This window comes from Tinamus guttatus, unplaced genomic scaffold (genome assembly GCF_059628265.1).
Source record: "Tinamus guttatus ecotype Peru unplaced genomic scaffold, ASM5962826v1 Tinamus_guttatus_pri_ptg000356l, whole genome shotgun sequence".
In the NCBI taxonomy this organism is placed as follows: domain Eukaryota; kingdom Metazoa; phylum Chordata; class Aves; order Tinamiformes; family Tinamidae; genus Tinamus; species Tinamus guttatus.
Window position 1 is genome coordinate 3,642,754 of NW_028288890.1, and position 19,500 is coordinate 3,662,253.

The 19,500-nt window shown below is 53.5% G+C and overlaps 1 protein-coding gene across 1 annotated transcript in view; it reads right to left on the bottom strand.

Annotated features, from left to right (window-relative positions):
- The window catches only part of STX1A (syntaxin 1A), a 213,356-nt gene that overhangs the window by 240 nt on the left and 193,616 nt on the right, over positions 1-19,500 (bottom strand). The window contains exons 7-10 of the mRNA XM_088530122.1: positions 10,423-10,531; positions 3,770-3,843; positions 2,548-2,685; positions 391-501 (exon numbers count right to left, since the gene is read on the bottom strand). Coding sequence (XP_088386248.1) covers positions 391-501; positions 2,548-2,685; positions 3,770-3,843; positions 10,423-10,531 — 432 coding nt within the window. The remainder of the gene's footprint in view (positions 1-390; positions 502-2,547; positions 2,686-3,769; positions 3,844-10,422; positions 10,532-19,500) is intronic.

Genomic DNA, 19,500 nt, shown 5'->3' on the forward strand with positions numbered 1-19,500 from the left:
AGCACCACGCCAGTGCCGGGCACCCCGGCTACCCCTCCAGAACGGGGCTTTGCTGGGTCCCTGGAGGAGCCAGGCGCCTGTGGAGGGGCTGTGTGGATGGCCGGCCTGTGCCCCCTGGCCAGTGCCAAGTTTGGGACCCAGGGAAGGCAGCGGCCACCCAAGAGACACAGGGGCGTTCACGGCATCACCCAGGGCACGGCTGAACTGGGGCTTTATCGTCTCTGCAGTCCATCTCCAGCGGGACCTGCTCTAATCCCAGCAGCAGGGAACAACGCAGCGCTCAGGTGCCCGTGGGGCTGCGCTGGGCTGTCCCGCTCCCTCCTGCCGAGGGGCAGCCAGAGCTCCCGGGAGAGGGACCCACTCCAGGAACCAGCCAACACCACCACTCACCCGTCTGGCTTTGCTCTGGTACTTCACCGCTTTTTTGGTGTCAGACACGGCCCGCTCCACGTAGTCCACGGAGTGCTCCACGTTGTACTCGATGCGGTCGATCATCTCACCCTGCAGCGTGGGGCGAGCGCCCAGGCGCCCGCGGCCGTGAGCCCCCGTGTTCCCCGCGGCTCCTGCTCTGCCCTGCTCCTCGGCACCGCGCGGCCGTCACCCTGCCCGGCACGGGAGAGAGAAGGAGCGTCAGCCCGTCCTGCCCCAGGCAGCAGGGAGCCCCGCGGGGCTCGCTGCAGTCTGGACACGGGCTCTGTGCCCTGGAGCGGCCAAGGGGGGCACCTGAGTGCAAGGACCCTGTGCATCTCCCCGCAGGAAGGCCAAGAAGGGCTCAGGGTGGCAACGTGAGCTCCTCAGCCTGTCCCTAGCCCCCTGGCCACCCTGCCTTACGTCCTAGAAGAGCATAAAGGCCACAACAGGTCTTGCATTGACACCACGTGCTGAAGAAGCAGAAGGGACAGGAAAGACAACAGGGGTGACAACAGAGCCACATGGGACATTCACAAGGCACCAAACATGCAGGGACAAACAGTTTACCCACACGGCTACCACAGGGGACAGAGGACCTCTCCGTTTGAGCTCCTACAGCTGCTGGGCTTCCCGGGGCTGTTCAGAGTGAGGCTGGCAGGATGGTATCCACCGGCCTGGTCCCGAGCAGCTCCTGCTCCCACTCCCAGGACTGCACACGTGGACTAGTGTGTGGGCTCCTGCACGGCCTTGGATGATGCAGGGAAGCAGCTGGGTCCTACGGCAGCTGGAGCCAGAGCGTGATGGTTCCTTGGAATTACGGCAGCAAACGGGGGCAAGGTGGGGAGGGAAGAGCCTGCTGGGGACGGCGCAGCCCTGGCTGCAGGCCTGGGAGAAGAGCCTGGAGCTCAGCTCCAACAACACGACCAGTGCCTTGTGGTTAGAGGTTGCCTAGAAGCCTAGTGTCCTCTAGCAGGGACCATCGGGCAAGGCCATCGGGCCTCTCACACAGTTTCATAGCTCAGATTCTGCTCCCGTGAAAGGTGCATGAGGGCTGGTGGCCCCTTTTCCCGCTACAGCTGAGCCGGTGCAGCAAGCCACACTGCCAAACCGCTGGCCGTAGCCACTGTCACGTGCTGCAGATCCAAGACGGTGCTGCACGGAGCCCGGAGGGTTTGCTGGAGCCCTCCTCAGGGCAAGGGCACCTCCTGCATCCCCCGCCCTACAGCACCAGGCCAGGCAGGGAGCTGGGGCCGCACGTGCGTCTCTGAGCTCCTAGGTGCAGCACTCCTGGCATTCCTAACTGGGTGCCCCACATGGGGAGGTGAAGGGCATGACAGAGTGGCCAGGAGAGACAGAGACCCTTCTCTTGGGGGCAGAGAGCAGTGGGACAGCACTGCCCAAGTCCCTCACCCTGGGGCCAGCCGGCCATAGGAGCTCATGGCCCTGAAGTCCTCCACACAAGAGAAAGCTCAGATAATACCCAGAGCTGGGTTTGGGCAGGCATGGCAGGACACAGGGCCCAGCAGATCAGGGCAGGAAGGTGTCCATGCCACAGCCCATTTGCCGACGGGACAGCCCCAGAGCCACCCGAGAGCCACGAGCATGCAGGGCAGAGCCATGCACAGCAGAACATGCAGTTGCTGCAGGGGCCAGGCAGTGTTTTACCTGCTGGTGACGGTGTCCTCGGGCCGCGGCAGCATGAGGGGCAGGAATGGGGGTGAGCAGGGCCACAGGAGCCCTCGCCTGGCGGCGCGGCCAGGCCCCGCCGAACGCGGTGTAATCCCAGCGCCGGCACACGGAGCTTCCCAGCGCTGGCTGGGGCTCGAGGGGCGGCAGAGACTCCCCTTGCCTGGGTGAGGCCACCCTCTACCTCCCTCCAGAGCCCATCCCTGAGCCGCTCCGACACGGCAGCCCGCTCTGGAGCACAACGGAGCTCCAGGAACGCCGAGCTGGGCCCCGCTGGGAGCAGGCCTTCCCCTCAGCTCCTGCCCGGGCAGCAAACAGCCCCGGAGACACGTGCCCCCAAGGACCAGGACCGCTCCTAGCAACACCCTCCCCGGGTTATCTGCTCCAGGCCACCCTTCCCACACCCAGCAGGGCTTGCCAGCATTCCCGTGGTCTCCAACATCTCCCTACCTGGCTCTCCACCAGCATGGCCATGTCCATAAACATGTCATGCAGCTCTCGGATGCTGTTCTCCAGTTTGATGATCTCACTGTGCCGTGTTTCGATCTCGTTGAGTGCCTGCTTGGTGATGTTCGAGTCCATAATGATCTACAAGAAGACAGAGCCAGTGAGTGTCATGCTCAGGCCTGCCTGGAGGCCCACAACATTAGCCCTCATCTCTGGGAAGAGGGGAAGCATGGAGAGAAAGAGCAGAGCTTAAATGCAGTGAGGGCCAGACACTGGACTTCAGATCCTTGCCCACAGCATTGCATACCCTGGGCAAGGAATGACAGATGTGACAAATGAGAGGCCAAACCCATAGCTGAGATGCCTGGGTGATGGGGAGGAACAGTGAGAACAGAGTGCCCCAAAACAGCTGCCTAACATCTGCCTGGGCTGGAGAGATGGCGGAAGGCCTGGCTCTGGGACAGTAGATCTCCTTGGACTCAAGCAGAGGGCTTCAAAGGAAAGCCACAGGCATCTCCCAAAGACCCACGGCTACATCCCACTGAGCGGGAGGCGAGAAGGGAATGGATGGTGTTCAGTGGAGCTAAGTTGTTCCTTGTACCCAGCAATGATGTTGGGGCTATGGAGCTCAGCTAAAAAGGCACTGGCAGCTCTCTGGGCCTGGTCTCATGGATCTGGCTCCCCACGGGCACAAGGGTCTTGGTGAGGCCCCATGGAGCAGCACTCACGGCTCCGAGGCTGGCAACGGAGTGGAGAGCGTGGAGTGCCCAGCGTGGCAGGCTGGGCACGGCTGCACGCTCTGCCATCCTCTGGGCAAGGAAGGGAGCTGGCCAGGGCCAGGGCGCAAACCTGCCCTCAGCACCCTGCCTTGGGGGCTAAAAGGCACGGCTGTGATATGGACAATGTCCTCTCTGGTTCCACAGTGCGGGCAGCCCTTTTAGCCACCAGGGCCAGGCTGTTCATGGCAACATCCGCTCACTCCAAAGCTTTCTGGGCTCAGAGCTGCCCCTGGAGACAGGACTCAGCATCCTGCTTGGTCGGGATCCTCCAGCCAGACCCAAGTGGCTGTGCTCCTCCTCCATGGGATGTGCTTCACCCTGTGTGAGCTGCAACCACACTGGGTGCTTCTCCATCGTTCCAGGAGGGCCCAGGGATGCAAGGATGGGGAACTGGCTCAGCCTTCACCTGCACTGGGCTTGGGGCAGGGCCGGTTGGCAGGGCCTACCCCAGAAGAGAAGATGGCTGGGTTCCCGCTCTCCAGCATGTCCTCCAGCTCCTCGCTCGTAGTGGTCCTGCCAGCTGCAAGTGATACACGTGCGTCAGCCATGAACGAACCATGAGCCCAGGCTCCCTCCCAACCATGGGGCCACCATGTGAGGGCTCAGCCAGCTCCACAGCATCTCCCCAAAGGACAGCTGAGCTCCCCTTCCAGCCCCAAGAGTGCACATGGCAGCTACGAGTACCATCAGCACCAAAAATAATGCCTCTCCAGGGGGTCCAACCACCAGCATTGCCCATCTCTCCAAGAAAACCTGTCCCTCTCCAAGCCCTTCCCTGGGAAGCAGACCTGCCTGGTCCTACCATCCTGGCTCAGCCCCAAGGGCTCACTGGGACCACGCGGAGCTCCAAGTACTCTCATCCCTCACAGAGCCCACAGAACTCAGTGGCACCAGGAGCTCGTGGGGTGCAAGGAGGAGGAGGGAGAACATCAGGCGAGGGCAGGGATGGGCCACAGGGCTCCCGCAGCTCCACGGGGGCTCCCCCAGGCCAGTTCCAACCCGTGAGGGATATTCAGCTCCGTTGGCAGCACAGAGCTTGCTAGCTAGGACCTTAACCCCACACCCTGCTATTACCACAGGTCCCACATATCCCCCCCACATCCTCTGCTGGGATGGGTCTGCTGGACCCCTCCCCATTTGGGACATCGCTCTGGCCGAAATCTGCTTGTGAGATGTGGATTGAGGACCTGATCCAGAATCGCAGCATCCCGTGCAAGCATGGGCTGAGTTTTAGCCCTCCATCTGTATAACACAGAGAAACCAAGCTCATCCCTCCTCTGTGGGACACATCCCTTGGCAGGACCCTCAGTCCCCTCCAGAGACAATACAACCTTTCTTGTCTCATGGACTTGCCTCCCTCTTCCTGCACCTTCTGACACCTTTCATGCAGTCACAACGAAGGACAATAACTACCCTGCAGGTTACCTTGCCTCCACCATCAAATACAGCAGTTTTTTTCAGGCAAATAGGTAGGTAGGACCCCTGCAATGACAGTGTAATGCAGACTAACACACAAGGCAGACTTGTCCTAGGACTGGCCAGGACCTGGGGAGACAGAGCAGGCTGCACCTGCAGAGAGGACAGGAGCTGAAGACATCACTAAGACGAGGAGCAAATGGGAACAAGGCAGGGAGGGAGCAACTAGTGAAGCAGCTGCACAAGGATAAGGCAACCAGGCCAAACATATATTTAAATAGCTGTGTGTTTTTGTATATATATATGTAGGTATGTATATATATGTATATTTAAATACATATAGGTATTTTTTATGTTATCACCTGGTAGAAATGACTCAGTAATTTTGCAAATGCTCCTCAGTCAGTTCTCTTGAACCAAGGTAGAGACCTTGTCGGCACTTGAGGAGGGAGCAGGCACCGTTTCTGGTGTGCCCGGGGCTGCCTAGCAGGAATCTACAAGCTGTCTGCAGGTAATGGACTCTCATTTAGCACAGAGAAATTAAAGCCTTCCTAGGGAGAAAAGACTCTGAGATTTGCCATCAAACACATGCCAACACAGTCTCACAGAAGAGTTGAGGTTGGCAGGGACCTCTAGAGATCATCTAGTCCAACCCCTGCTCCAGCAGGGACACCCAGAGCACGGGGCACAGGTCGGCATCCGGGTGGGTTTGATCTCCAGAGAAGGAGCCTCCACGGCCTCTCTGGGCAGCCTGTGCCAGGGCTCTGGCACCCTCACGGGAAAGTTCCTCCCCACATGGAGGTGGAACTGCCTGGGTTTCAATGTTTGCCCATCACCCCTTGTCCTGTCACTGGCCTCCACCAAGAAGAGTTTGGCCCCATCCTCCCTACATTCTCCCCTCAGGTATTTGTACACATTGATCAGGTCCTCTCTCAGCCTTCTCTTCTCCAGGCTAAACAGGCCCCGCTCGCTCAGTCTTTCCTCACACGATGGCTGCTCCAGTCCATCATCTTCGTGGCTCTACCCTGGCCCCTCTCTAGCAGCTCCAGGTCCCTCTTGTCCTGGGGAGCCCAGAACTGCCCCCAATGCTCCAGGTGCCTCCTCAGAGCTGAGCAGAGGGGCACGATCCCCTCCCTCAACCTGCTGGCAAAAGAAGATCTATGGAACACTTCATGAATTTGTGTGTCATCCTTGCGCAGCGGCTATTCGAAGCAGCAGCATTGTGCTGCTGAAGCAAGCACAACACAGAGCACTGCTGGGGCAGCCTAGCAGAGGAAGAAGTGAACTCAGCCCCGAGTTGACAAGGACAGAACAAATGGAGAAGACAGACAGAGCCACAACAACATCTTTTGTGACCACAGCATGTGAGGGCCACCAGCAGCTCTGGAACAGAGGCATGAAGCCATGGAGGAGACTTCACAACAAATTCCCCTAAAAGATCCTCTACAAGCCCTGGCCCTGCTATGTCCAGCTGGATAAAGCAACCTTCCTCATCAACCCTCTCCCCAGTGGGAAGGGCTTAGCCTTCTCTAGGACATGGAGTAGCTCGCTCTGGGGTCTCTGGAGAAGTTCCATAGGGTTTGCCAAGCCCTGCATGTTGTACGCTCTATAAACAGGAGAGACTTCAGAGCAGGCACTTAGGCTGCTTGGAGATGTGCAGAAGTCAAACATGCCATGACTCCATTCACAGCAAGAGCTCAGTGATGCTGCTTCAGCTCAGAACATCCCTCTTCCCCAGCAAGTCAGGACTGCATGAGCACCCAAACAACAACAGCAGGAGCTAGGGTTGGCAGAAGACGACACATGGGATAAGACACCTTCCCTGGAGGACGGGCTTCTCTGCTGGGATCAGATTTTTGAGCTATCTTCAGATATGGACCCGTACAACTCAAATACTCATAAAACTGCCAGGTCAGCCTGTGCGTACAGGTACTACTGAGGACCTGATTCTCTCCACCTTCCTCCGGATCAAATAAATCCAGCACAGGCTATATTCCGATTCAGATAGGCAGACTTCAGCTCTAAATGTGCCTAAATGTCACACGTGTCTAAATGTGCTGGCACGTCACCAGCTCCCACAAGGATCCCCCTGTCTCCTGGAAGCCCTTTCTGCTCAGCCTCCCTGGAGCAGACAGGGAGAACTACAGAGCTCGACTCCCATAGATTGGGTAGAGTGCTTAGTTTGACTTTTTGATGAGATAAATCCTACAACAATTCTAGAGATGAACATGCCATGGGAATTCTCAAGTTTGCTGCAGCATCCACTCTGCACAATTTGCAGAGTGCTCTGCAATGCTCTGCACGATTTGTTCAACTTCTGCAAGCCCAGCTCTCTGCACACACACAGTGCTCCTGCCTTCACATGCATGAGAAGCACCAAAGGCCCTCCAGGTCACACAAGGCTCCAGAGCAGGACCTTTGGGCCAGATCTACCGTTGGATAGTCCTAGTTCGAGGGTAGTTTAGGAGACATCTATATCTTGCATTTCTGCACATCAGTTAACTTAGTCTAGCACGGTGAGGCAAAGGCTGATTAAGTCTCTCAGTGTCTTTGGAGACAACAGATATTTTATTTGGATCCCCAGTCTTGCACAAAACAAAATCATTCATGAAAACAAGCAGCACCTCCATGCCATCAAGGTGCACAGCTACCACAGAAGGCTCCTCCAAGCCTCAAACTCAATTTCTCTGGGAGCAAAATTTAATTAGATTTAAGATGTCATTTCTTGTAATGGACAGAATTGTAAGGAAAAAATGAAAGAGTGTCACCTCCCATCACAGGCAGTGTATGATGCCCAGACTTTAGAGAGGATTAGCTTAAGGGAGGCTTCTAACTGTGCGGACTCCAACACACAAGGACATTGCTGCGGGGAGGCATGATCCAACTGGAACAGGTCTGCAGCGAGGAACGGCTGTTGTGATGAACCCCAGGACAGGGGGCATCTTGAAAGCCCTCTGAGATATCTAGTGTCTTGCTGCATTTTGGGATTGGAATGAGCAAGCTGGGCAGACTGAGGAGGACTTGGACAGAGGCTGTTCTTCCTTCCTGCTGCTGGAAGCGGCATGGCCTAGGCAGGATATGGTGAACAGGAGAAATTTGTGGAGGATCCCTATACTCAGCTGCTCTTCGCTGGGGAGGTGTTGCTGTAGCTGCTCATTGCCACCTCTGCACTGCCCTGAGAGAAGGTGTGAGGCTGGCACAAGCTGAACCAGCAAGTCCCAAACATCAGGCCTGGGAAGAGTGACAGAGTGACTGTCTGACTGTCCCACTTCCAAAGCGAGAAGGTGCAGTTCAGAGGGAGAAGCTCACGAGATGTTGGAGATTCTCACCAGACTAACTGTAAAGTCCCTGATCTCATATTTCCCAAGCCTAGTTATTTAGTAGCTTCACTGTTGGAGCTCCTGCCAACTCCTCTCTTTGAATTCATGAGCTAACAGAGCTCAGGAATTTGTGTAATCGCCACATCCCAGCACAGCTCAGTTCAAAATAGCCATTTCAAGACCACACAAAGCAGCAGGTAATGAAGATGCTGTCCTTAAGGCTCAGAGGAAACACTACGGCTTTCTGCCCAGACAGCCCTTCTGACAAAACCCCAATGAGCTCCCTGCTTTTGACAAACTACACGTGCATCCACTCCAGTCCTTGACGCCAAAGGGCGAGCAGCTCCTTCCGCACTAACCCCACGATCACTAACCAGGACACCACAACATCCCTAACCACTACATCCCTGACCACTACACCCCTGACCACAACACCCCTAACCACAACACCCCTAACCACAACACCCCTAACCACTACATCCCTGACCACTACATCCCTGACCACTACATCCCTGACCACTACATCCCTGACCACTACATCCCTGACCACAACACCCCTAACCACAACACCCCTAACCACAACACCCCTAACCACTACGCCGTATCCGCACCCAGCGCCTGCACCACAGCGCGTCCTGAACAGCTTTTCCTCCTGTGCTATCCAAGTTCTGTGCAGCACCACAAACCAGCCTGCTAGCATGGACAAAGCAGACACAAGCACTGCATAATTTAGGCAAAGAGCCCCTCCAAAGACTGTCATTACAACAAACCAAGAGCTTCCCTGCAGATGTCTAAGGACCTGGTTGAGTCTTTTAAAATCTTCTCATCTCCTAAAAAGTAGGAGTGGGAGTACCTTAAGTGCCTGTTTACATTGTAAGACATCCCTGCGGCTGGATATCACCTAAAGAATTAAGTTAACAAATTAATCACAGTTAGCTGGAGCACTGACAAGCGTTCATCATCCCGCTTTACATTAAACGTCAAGCTATTGTTGAGCCCCACGTCAATCAATCTTCCTATTCAGCCAGTGTGAACAATTTTATTACTATTATACACCATGGAAACTAATCTTAACAGAGAAAAGGTACGCACAGCCTAGCCTTCTTCTACCCATTTTCAGAAGCTAAGATGCCCTGCCAACATCCAAATTCACTGGCATTTGCAACTCATGAAGGACATTTCCATATCTTACCTTCAAAGAGCCCATTTGGGCTCAATGACCTTTTTCTATTCTATTACTCATGCTGAGTCTTGAAAGACAGGCTTTTCCCAAGAGGAGAAAGCACCCAGTTGTTTGTTGAGAAGAAAACCTGCTCCGCATTTCAGATTCTGACATTTTTATCACAAAGAACCTGTGATACCTCTCTACCTATGAGATGATCTTCAAAATCTCTTTTAATACATGCTTGGTCTGATTTCTCCCTTGCTTGTTTGTTCCCCTACTTATGGTGATGTTACAGGCTCTTTTCTGCGGCTCCGCAGGAAGATGTCCTGCTGCATTTTGCAGGGGGATGGCAGAGGACAGAGGATTGTTGTCACAGAAACACATTGGAATTGGCAATTCTGACCAGTTTGCCTGAATTCAAAATCAGCTGCAAACAAGGTTTCTGTGGTTCTGTGTAGCACTTAACCTCAGGAGAGCTTGGGTGGTTTGCTGGATGCAAGTGCATGTTGCCCTGCAGGCAAAGCGATGCTTCCAGGGGCTGGAGGGAATCAGATGCTCCCCGTTACGATGCCTTGCACGAGTCTGCCTGTCCTCACGTCACCGCTGAGAAGAGGGGTGAAGATACCAGAGGTTTCCAGGAGAAAACTTATCTCGTGCAGATACTGGCTGTACAGAGCTAAGGGCCTCAGTAAGACTCACCCATTCATCTTGCTTAGACAGGACAGCTGATAAAGCAACAGCTGTAACTGTGAGCTGAAAACCGTCCCCGATGCCTTCAGCCTCCAAGCGTTCCTGCTGACCACCTGCAAGTCCCTGGGGTTTGGTGGACAGCCGTCCCCAAGACATCCATGGCAGCAAAGCACAAGACTCAAATCCAACCCAGGACCTCCCAAGCCAGATCAAAGAGGTCCTGTTCCACAGCTGGTGCTGGAAAGCCATCAAGACGTGTCCCTCAGCAGCCACCAGCCTAAATCCAGCAGGGAAAATAACTCCCCAAACCCAGCAGCTACCAACCAGGTCAGCAGCAGGGACCACCCGCTAGGAGTCAGTGGGAATCACTGATTTCACAGGTCAGGCTGACAAGCCAGCACCACCCAAAACAGGAGCAGGTCTCCTTCCCTGAGAACTCAGATGGGATTTTTGCCTCCAGCTGGTCAGAGCAACTTCCCTGCTGCTTTTATCATCTGGTTTTACTCACTGATTTCCAGCTGCCTTTGAATCCTCCCTTTGCAGCGCTCCCTGTAGTCAGTCTGCGTCGCGTTGTACTCGGACATCACTTCCACAAACTTGCGCGACAGTGTCGAGTGCTGGGGAGGGAAGAACAACACACACAGGTGGGGTTTAGTATTAAGGAGAAATTTGTCACTGGCTGGGTTGGGGAATGCACAGACCTGACCTGCAGATTCCAGCTGCTTCTAGGGAGCCCCCAAACTTTTGTGTTCCAAAGACTTAGCAGAACTGCTCAAAGATGCATGTGCAGGTAGCCACAGATGACATTGCCCACGTGAGTTTGCCCTGCCTACTACACAAGTGTCACCAAGCCCAACCTAGGCACCCAAGGGATGCGCAGAGTCGGTGTCAGGACAATGTGGGCGGCCACCTCGGTCATGCCAAGCAGCAGCTCCTGCCTGCAGAGCCTTAAAGCAGCAGCTCGGGCCACTCGGTGCTTTGTGGACCCGTGGGATGCAGTAAGGATGCAGGAAGTTCCACAGGAACTTAAGGAAAAATTTCTTAACAGTGAGAATGACAGAGCACTGGAACAGGCTGCCCAGAGAGGTTGTGGAGTCTCCTTCTCTGGAGATCTTCAAAGCCCCCTTGGACACAGTCCTATGCCATGTGCTCTAGGTGACCTTGCGTGTGCAGGGGGGTTGGACTGGATGACCTCTAGAGGTCCCTTCCAACCTTAAGCATTCTATGATTCTATGATTCTATGGAGCTCGCGGTCACTGCAGGGCTCGTGCCAATAGATGGCAGTGCTGGACCTGCATGAGGGAAGCCTTGGTCAAGGAAAGCCGTCCTTCGAAGCCATCCAAAATGTATCCCCGGCTATTTTTACAGGGAGCAGAAATCTGTCAGCGTTTTATTGGTCTGTCAAAAGAAATGCATAATTTGCTGGTAAGAGATGCAGGCGTGGTGCAGATGCCAGAGAAAACATCGCTGACCTGGTTTTGAACCGGCCTGTTGCTGCAGTGAGCGGTCAGGGCACCGCGTAGCCGGCAGGTTTGGTGCTCGCCCCCATTTAAGGGGCTTTTCCCTGCAGGTGCCGGGATGGAGCCAGGGGGTGCAGGCAGGGGATGCCTTGGCTGGGGTGACCGCAGCCATTTGCCTCGCTCTGGAAGCAGGGTCCCACATTTTACCTCTCTGGAACTAAGTCTCACACGTTTCCAGTGGCCCCTCAGCAGCTCTGCCCACCTTTCCTTTCTGGAATTCCAATAACCATAACCATCCTATAGATAGTTCTTGATATCTCTTTGGCCTTAGCAGGTTTTGGTGCATTTTAAGTGACTGGGGCTGTGGGGTTTGCCACAAAGCCACATGCCCCCTGGGACAGTGTGGGTCAGGGCTGGCACAAACGAGGCTTGCGAGCTGCTCCCCAAACAGCCGTCCCTCAGGGACAGCCTTTGAGGACCACATGCCCCAGACGCCAAGAGCTCACTGCAGAGCTCGCAAACCAGCCCTGATGCCCTGCAGAGCAGCCTGCAGCGTACCCGCATCTTGTTCAGTTGCTTTCCCTTTTTTTTGCAAGGAAATGCATGAAAAAAATCTTGGAATTAAACCTGACCAGAGCCCATCTGCTAACCACACTCAAGCTCCCACCACATGAAGAGCAGGCTGGTGCAGAAGCTCACCCACACATGAGCACCCAGTCCATGCTCTGCCTTGATGTCTGATCCAGCTGCCAGGCTAATACAGGTGCCGCAAACGGCTTAAAGACATTCCAGATGGTCAGGACAGGGTGCCACATGCATCCTACAGCCAAATGCTTATACCTCTCTTCAGCAATATCTTTCCCCAGTTGAGCTTCCAGAGCAGACAAACGTCCAAGGAGGCAAACGATGCACAAGTGGAAGGGGAAGCCAAATCCAAGGCAGAAAATATCTGTGCGCTCTTACGGTCCCACTGCATGTGACTGACAGGACCAGCCACATCGAATGTACAGGCCTGAACAGTGAGCATCAAACTTGCAAGGAGAGACACCCACACGGAAACCAGAGGAAGGTGGCATCGTCCCACGACGCTGCAGAGCTTGCGAGAACATCGTGTTACCCACATTACCACAGCCTCACCTCTGACGACTGCTCATGCAGTGAATTCCAAGGAGAGAGAAGGGCCGAGAAACAAAGACATGGAAAAATGGTGGAGGCAAAACGGAGAGGAGGTGATGAACGGAAAAGAGATAGGAAAAACATATGCAGGAGGGCTCCGAAAGATGATAAGGAGAGAAAAACCCGAGAGCAATGGACATGATGAAGAAACCCCTGACTGGCATTCCCTGGCAGGTTTTAGGATCCTTGGCATGACCTGAGCTCAGGGAGCATAACCCTACCCACGAGCTGAGCCAGAAGGCAGGGCCTGGCTCTGCCGGTTCCCCAGCAGCAGGTTGTATAGCCTGGATGCCCCACACAGGCACGGGGAGCTGGCGCTTGCTGGGGACAGGCGCTCGACCCAAGCACGTGAATCCTCACGACCTCCTGCGCTGCCGCTCCGCAAGGTCCAACACGTCGGATGTACAAAGGCACCCAGATGTCCCTCCTGCATCTCAATATGTCATGAGCAGCCACGACCAACACAGCTTGTATCCATAGCTCCTGAATGAGGCACTGGAGACATCTTCAAGACACACTGGCTTTTGTTTTGTAGCTATTCTAAGAAAGCAGAGCTATATAATTACAGTAGAGCCCAAGTCTCAGCTATAAAAGCAATTTTGTTCCTCGTCTGCTTTGCACATCTCGCATAAAAGCCTCTGGCAGCTTCAGCTGCAAGCAGACACCCTCTGTTTGAAAGGTGCCCAATCCAAAACAGGAAGGTCAGAACAACTCCTGATCCTGCTAAGCTCATGGTTGGAAATCCTGCAAAAACTTAACAGCAAGTAACCCTTGTTCTGCCTTTGCAAAGTCATTTTCCCAAAAAACAGTTCATTCTCATTCCTCCGCTAACTATCAACGTATGTTGATCTGCAACCAAATATAGCCTTGATGCAGAACCTGACACTCCTTTTTGCTAATCAGGATACCACACCACATCTCTTCTATTGAAGAAGTTACTTAACTTAGCATTTTTTTTTCAAATGGTTATTTAGTGTACCCCACAGGCATCTCACACGTCTACAAAAGGCATTTCATTTCGAAGGAACACAGACCTTCATAAGAAACTGGGTTAGAAGTATTTTAAATGTTTTTACTCATTAAATAAAAATTCCTTGAAAATCCAGAGTAAATAAAAAGCACAATAAAATACACCTCGCATTTAAAAGAGATTCATTACATAGAAAGTGCACTCCTGTGTTCCCATCTGGCTTTGCTTCACGGTGTTTGAACTAGTCCAAAACAGGTAAGTATTACCACTGCACTGGCTGGATGAACCAAACATAAAAGCAATTAAGGCAAAAGCTATTCTGAATAACAGGAACCAAAAGTACTGACATTTGGAAGAATGTAAATATCAGCATTTGTTCTGTTATGAACTGGAAATAACTTTGATACTTATAGAAAGACCAGAAATGTTGTAGACTCCTGGAACACGCGTTTCTGGCAGCACTTCTGTGCTGGGGCTGAACTCAGGAGTGCAGATCTCCCCATCCCATCTCTGTAGCTGAGACCCCCCCATACACATAGCCCCTTAACTTGGTGTTCCCTGTGAGATGATGAAGGCAGGGTGCCTTATTGAAACCATTGATCAGAGAATCACAGAATCATTATGGCTGAAAAGGACCTTTCAGATCATCGACTCCAACCATAAACCCTTCTACACCATCCTGCTAAACCACGTCCCTGCGGGCCTCACCTACACGTCTCTTGAGCACCACCAGGGTTGGTGACTCCACCATGTCTCTGGGTAGCCCGTTCCAATGCTTCACTACCCTTTCCACGTAGAAATTGTCCCTAATGTCTAACCTGAACCTCCCCTGGACATGGGGCTTGCAGGTTTGGGCAAGAGCAGGATGGTGACACGGTCCCGTTTCTGACGGGCCATGGGGGTCCGTGCAGTACTCAGACCGTGACGGGTGGCCAGCATGACCCTGGTGGTGGCCAGCACCCTCCTGGCTCCCGGAGGATCAGGGGGTCCACCTGGCTCACGTGGATGCCAAGAGCCCCTTAATGATTTAATGGGCTTAATGCCATTAATTCAGAATGCGAAAAGTCTGATTTTCCCTGAGGCTGACAGTCTGCTCAGAGGTGCTTTGCTGGAGCTGGCTGAGCTTGGGACAGCTGCTGAACCAGCACCAAGGGCGGATCTGGGCTCCCACGGGAGAGGCCAGCACCATCAGCACCCTGAGAACTCCAGCTGGAGGACCAGCCTTGCCCGGCTTGCCAGTGCGACTGCTGCACTGCGCACGAGCCCCAGCGCACGAGCTGCTCTACATGAGCTGCTCTACACGGGTCCCAGCACACGGGCTGCTCTACACCACAGGTCCCAGCACACGAGCTGCTCTACATGAGCTGCTCTACATGGGCCCCAGCACACGGGCTGCTCTACACGAGCTGCTCTACATGAGCTGTTCTACACGGGTCCCAGCGCACAAGCTGCTCTACATGAGCTGTTCTACACGGGTCCCAGCGCACAAGCTGCTCTACATGAGCGGCTCTACACCACAGGTCCCAGCACACAAGCTGCTCTACACGGGCTGCTCTACACGGGCCTCAGCACATGAGCTGCTCTACATGGTTCCCAGCACACGAGCTGCTCTACATGAGCGGCTCTACACCACAGGTCCCAGCACACGAGCTGCTCTACACGAGCTGCTCTACACGAGCCCCAGCACACGAGCTGTTCTACACGGGTCCCAGCACACGAGCTGTTCTACACGGGTCCCAGCACACGAGCTGCTCTACATGGGTCCCAGCACACGAGCTGCTCTACACGAGCTGCTCTACACGAGCCCCAGCACACGAGCTGCTCTACACGGGCTGCTCTACATGGACCCTAGCACACGAGCTGCTCTACACCACAGGTCCCAGCACATGAGCTGCTCTACATGAGCTGCTCTACACGGGCCCCAGCACACGAGCTGCTCTACACGGGTCCCAGCAGCTGATTTTGCTCCAACACAGTCCGGGCAGCTTACGCAACCGAGCAGCAGCTCACTGCTACCCCAGCAATGCCTGGGTGTTAAAACAAAGGCTCAGGTAGATCTTATGACACTTTTCTTGCTGGAGGAGGTACAAATAGTAAAGCCAGGAAAAAAAAAATTGCCACATAATCTTAATACCCAATTATTCCTGACTTCCAGCAGTTGAAGACAGTAGACCAGCAGCTCCTCATTTCTCCTTCTACTCAGTGATTAGCTCACAGCAAAGTTCTGATAAAACCTGCAAAGCCATTGCTGAAGAAACATCTACGCCCTTCTGCCCAAGCACATGCTTAGTGTAACACGTTCAGACCTACCTCAGATACTGGCTCAGCCTGGCCCGACTGCCCCACACACCTTTGTTGGTTTCTTTAGGTTTCATTCCAGACAGCTCACAATATCAGAATGTATGCTAAGGAAGAGAGTTTAAAGACAAAATTTTGACCCCTCTAGCAGCTTAGCCACTGCATTTTTTTCTCAGAGACAGGGGCCTTAAAATTAGATTTAATCTGGTCTGCGTTGGTTTCTCTTGCTCTGGTTGGAACAAGGTAACTGCTGTGCCAGGATTTATTCCCACATAGGCCGGGCAAGGAGCTGCAGCACCAGAGATGTGCCAAAGACACGCAGGAGCTAAAACACGAGTAAGGTGCAAATGAGGACAGGCTCCCAGAAGGGATGTAGAAACATAACCCCAGCCTGCAGTGAGGCAGATGGGAAAGCTCAGGCAGAATTGCATGAGGGATGCGTTGTTGCAAGTATTTCAGTAGCCAAAGGAAGGCTAAGGAAACTGTGGACTCCCTGCTCCGTGGGGCTGGAGATACAGGAACCAAGTACATGGAAAATGCTAAGGTCCTTCCTCTCTTCTCTTACATAATTTTCACCAGTTCGCCCTGGGACCACCTTGTCTCCTGAACCTCCTAGTGAACTATGGTGGCATGAAACATTACCTATGAGAGAGGGAGACAGAGTGTGAGAACACTCAAGGAAGGAGGACATACACGGGTCCATGGGATACACACAGCTCCATGCTGATGGGGCTGCCCCATGTCAGTGTAATGGCACTCTGCATTGCCTCCAAAAAGTGAGGGTGACCAGAGAGGGGTCCTGAGACCTGGAAAAGGCAAACCTCCCACCACGCTCCTAGCAGGAGGATCTGGAGGACTACAGGACTGCATCATCACCCCAGGCCACGGGAAAGTCATGAAGCAAATCCTCCCGAAAGGAAAAGGTTAAGGAGCATGGACATACCAGGGGCAAACGGGTCTGGACCAACCTAACTGCCTTCTGTGATGAGATGACTGGCTGTGCAGATAAGAGAAAAGCAGTGAATATTGCATACCCTGAGATTAAGGCCTTTGGCACCGAATCCCATAGTATGTTTATAGCCATTTCGGCGAGACACAGACTGTATAAGGTGAGTGAAAAATCGGATGAACTGACAGGTTCAAAAGGTTGTGATCCGTGGTGAAAACATCCAACTGATGACCATTTCTTAATAGCATCCCTTTAGGGATTAATGCTGAGGATGATACTGTTTAACATCTTCACCAGCAGCCTGAGATGATGGGATAAAGTGCACTTTGAGCAAGGCTGCAGATGATACTGAGGAAATTAAGGAAAGTGCTGAAAGGCAGGGCTGCTACTCAGATGGTCCCTGAAAAGGCTGAAGAAACTGGCTGACAAGAACCCCGTGAAGTTCAACCATGGCAAACACAGCATCCTGCATCTGGGAAAGGATGTGTGCACTTGGACAGGCTGGGGGCCAGCTGGTTAAAATGCAGTTCTGCAGAAGCCCCAGGGGTTGTGGTGAACAAAAAGCTGCCTTGGAGCCCTTGCCATGAAGCAGATAGGCAAGCTGCATCTTGGACCATGATAGCAAGAGTGCAGCCACCATGGTGAGGAAGGGGATTATTCACTACTTCTTGACACTTGTGAGACCTCATGTAAAGTACCACGTCCTGTTTGGAGCGCCCTAAAACAAGACAAACATTAACACACTGGAACCAGTCTAGCTGAGGCCACCAAGATGATCAGGACTGCAGCACAGGACAAACGAGGATGGGCTGAAAGAAACGGATTTTGATCAGCTGAAGATGAGAAAGGTCAGGGGTTTCCTACCACTACCTAGTGAAAGGGTGTAGAGAAGATGGAGCCAGACTCTCCTTGGAGGTGTCCAAGGACAGGATAAGAAGTGACAGGCACAAGTTGAGATGTGGAAAATTCCAATTAGGTGTTAGGGGGGAAAATTCATCATAAGGGTGGACTAACACTAGACAAGGGGTCAAGACAGCTTGTGGGTTCTCCATCCTTAAGGATGATCAGAATGCAGCTGCACAAGGTCCTGAGCAACCTGATCTGGTTGGTATTGCTCTGTGTGCAGAGGCTGGACCAGAGCCCTCCTGCGATCTGCCCCCAGCTGATGTTATTCTGTGATTCCACAGCAAGGAATAAACCATGCGCTAGACTTATAACCAGGCCATTAGCTTCTCTCTTGGAGAAATACTAAGAAATGCCTAAATTCAGACAGCACAAGGAGATCTCTCACCTCCTTGCCAAGGAGGTCCATATTGGAGCAGAGATCTGAATCTTGCTCTCACACGCGCCAGGCTGACGTCTGAAGGGCTTCGACCCCTTCAGCACAGGACAAATCTAAACCCCCCTCACACTCAGGGCACCTGGGCTCCATGGCACCTCTGCGTGGCCACCTCTGGACTCCTGGGATGTGGACATTGCAGAAGCAGTTTCCTAGGAAGGCGGCACACTGCAGCATCCCCGCCAAGGCTGGTGGCCAAGGCTGGCGGCCCGTGGCCTCCTCCTGGGCCACCACCAGCCTGCGGGAGAGAGGCAGCCTCATCGTGCTGAGGGCGCTGCAGTTTGGGAATGTGAAAAGTAGCAACAGAAATCCATATTTCCCCGTTTCCTACTAGAGAATGAAGGCAGCTTCCAGCTCTGCTGATACTCCTTTTCCAGAACGCATTTCCTAGGAGCTTAGCTTAAGACCTGACTGGTCCCGGGGGCTGTGCGTGCCAGCAGGAGCCGGGACACCCACGCGTTCCTGTTGTTCTCACAGGTGCTCAGATACGCCTGTGTCCCAACCCCCAGGCCTCCATCTGCTTTTCACCTCCTGTATTTGAGACGACAGACACTTTGCCAAGGACACTGTCTTCCACGTGGTCACAGCACGGAGCACAGTCGAGAAGAAATCCTGGTGGTGGTTCCACACAGCAGTGACTGCGCGTTTTGAGTGCTAAGGGGCAGAGTTTGGTTCTGGGAAGAGGGCTCAGGTTCCCACACAGGGCTACAGGTTCCCTCTTGCCCCAGCTAGAGCACAGCGGTGCCTGTGCAAGATCCAGGGTGAGGTTGGTCTGGCAGAAAGATTTGCAAACGTCCTGCTTTGCTATGGCCTCCTGCACTGCGTCCTGCTATTGGCTTTGCTACGTCCTGCATAAAACCATGGCCCAGCCATGGCCAACCCCACCTGCTCCATAGACATCTCAGTCTTGCAGCAGTTTTGTGCAGTCCCAGCACGGACACTACCTCAGGCCCAGCCCCCAGAGCCTCTCTCAGGTTGTGCAAGACCTGGATGACGTGTTCGGCTCCGTTCGGGAAGCGTCTCTGCAGGGGTGATCAGTTAATGTCAGCACTGTATTGATTAGACACTGACTGCGGCACAAGAGATCAAGTAACTGAAGCAGCTTCGCATGCTGAAATGGAGATAAACCACCAAAAAAAAAAAAAAAAAAAAAAGAAAAAAAAACTGTCCACCCTGCAAAATGCTTCTAGAGACACAGATTTTACAGAGATTTATTCCTGGATAAACCTTGCACTAGAGCAACAGGAGAGGGGCCTGAATCCAACCCACCAGCACCAAAGAGCAATGCTGGGAGTTGCAGCTCGTGTTATCAGTTTAATTGTTTCCAGAAAGGGGATCTTCACTGAAGAACAAGGCATTATTTCTCTGCAGCAAGATGACTTGTTTACATTAAC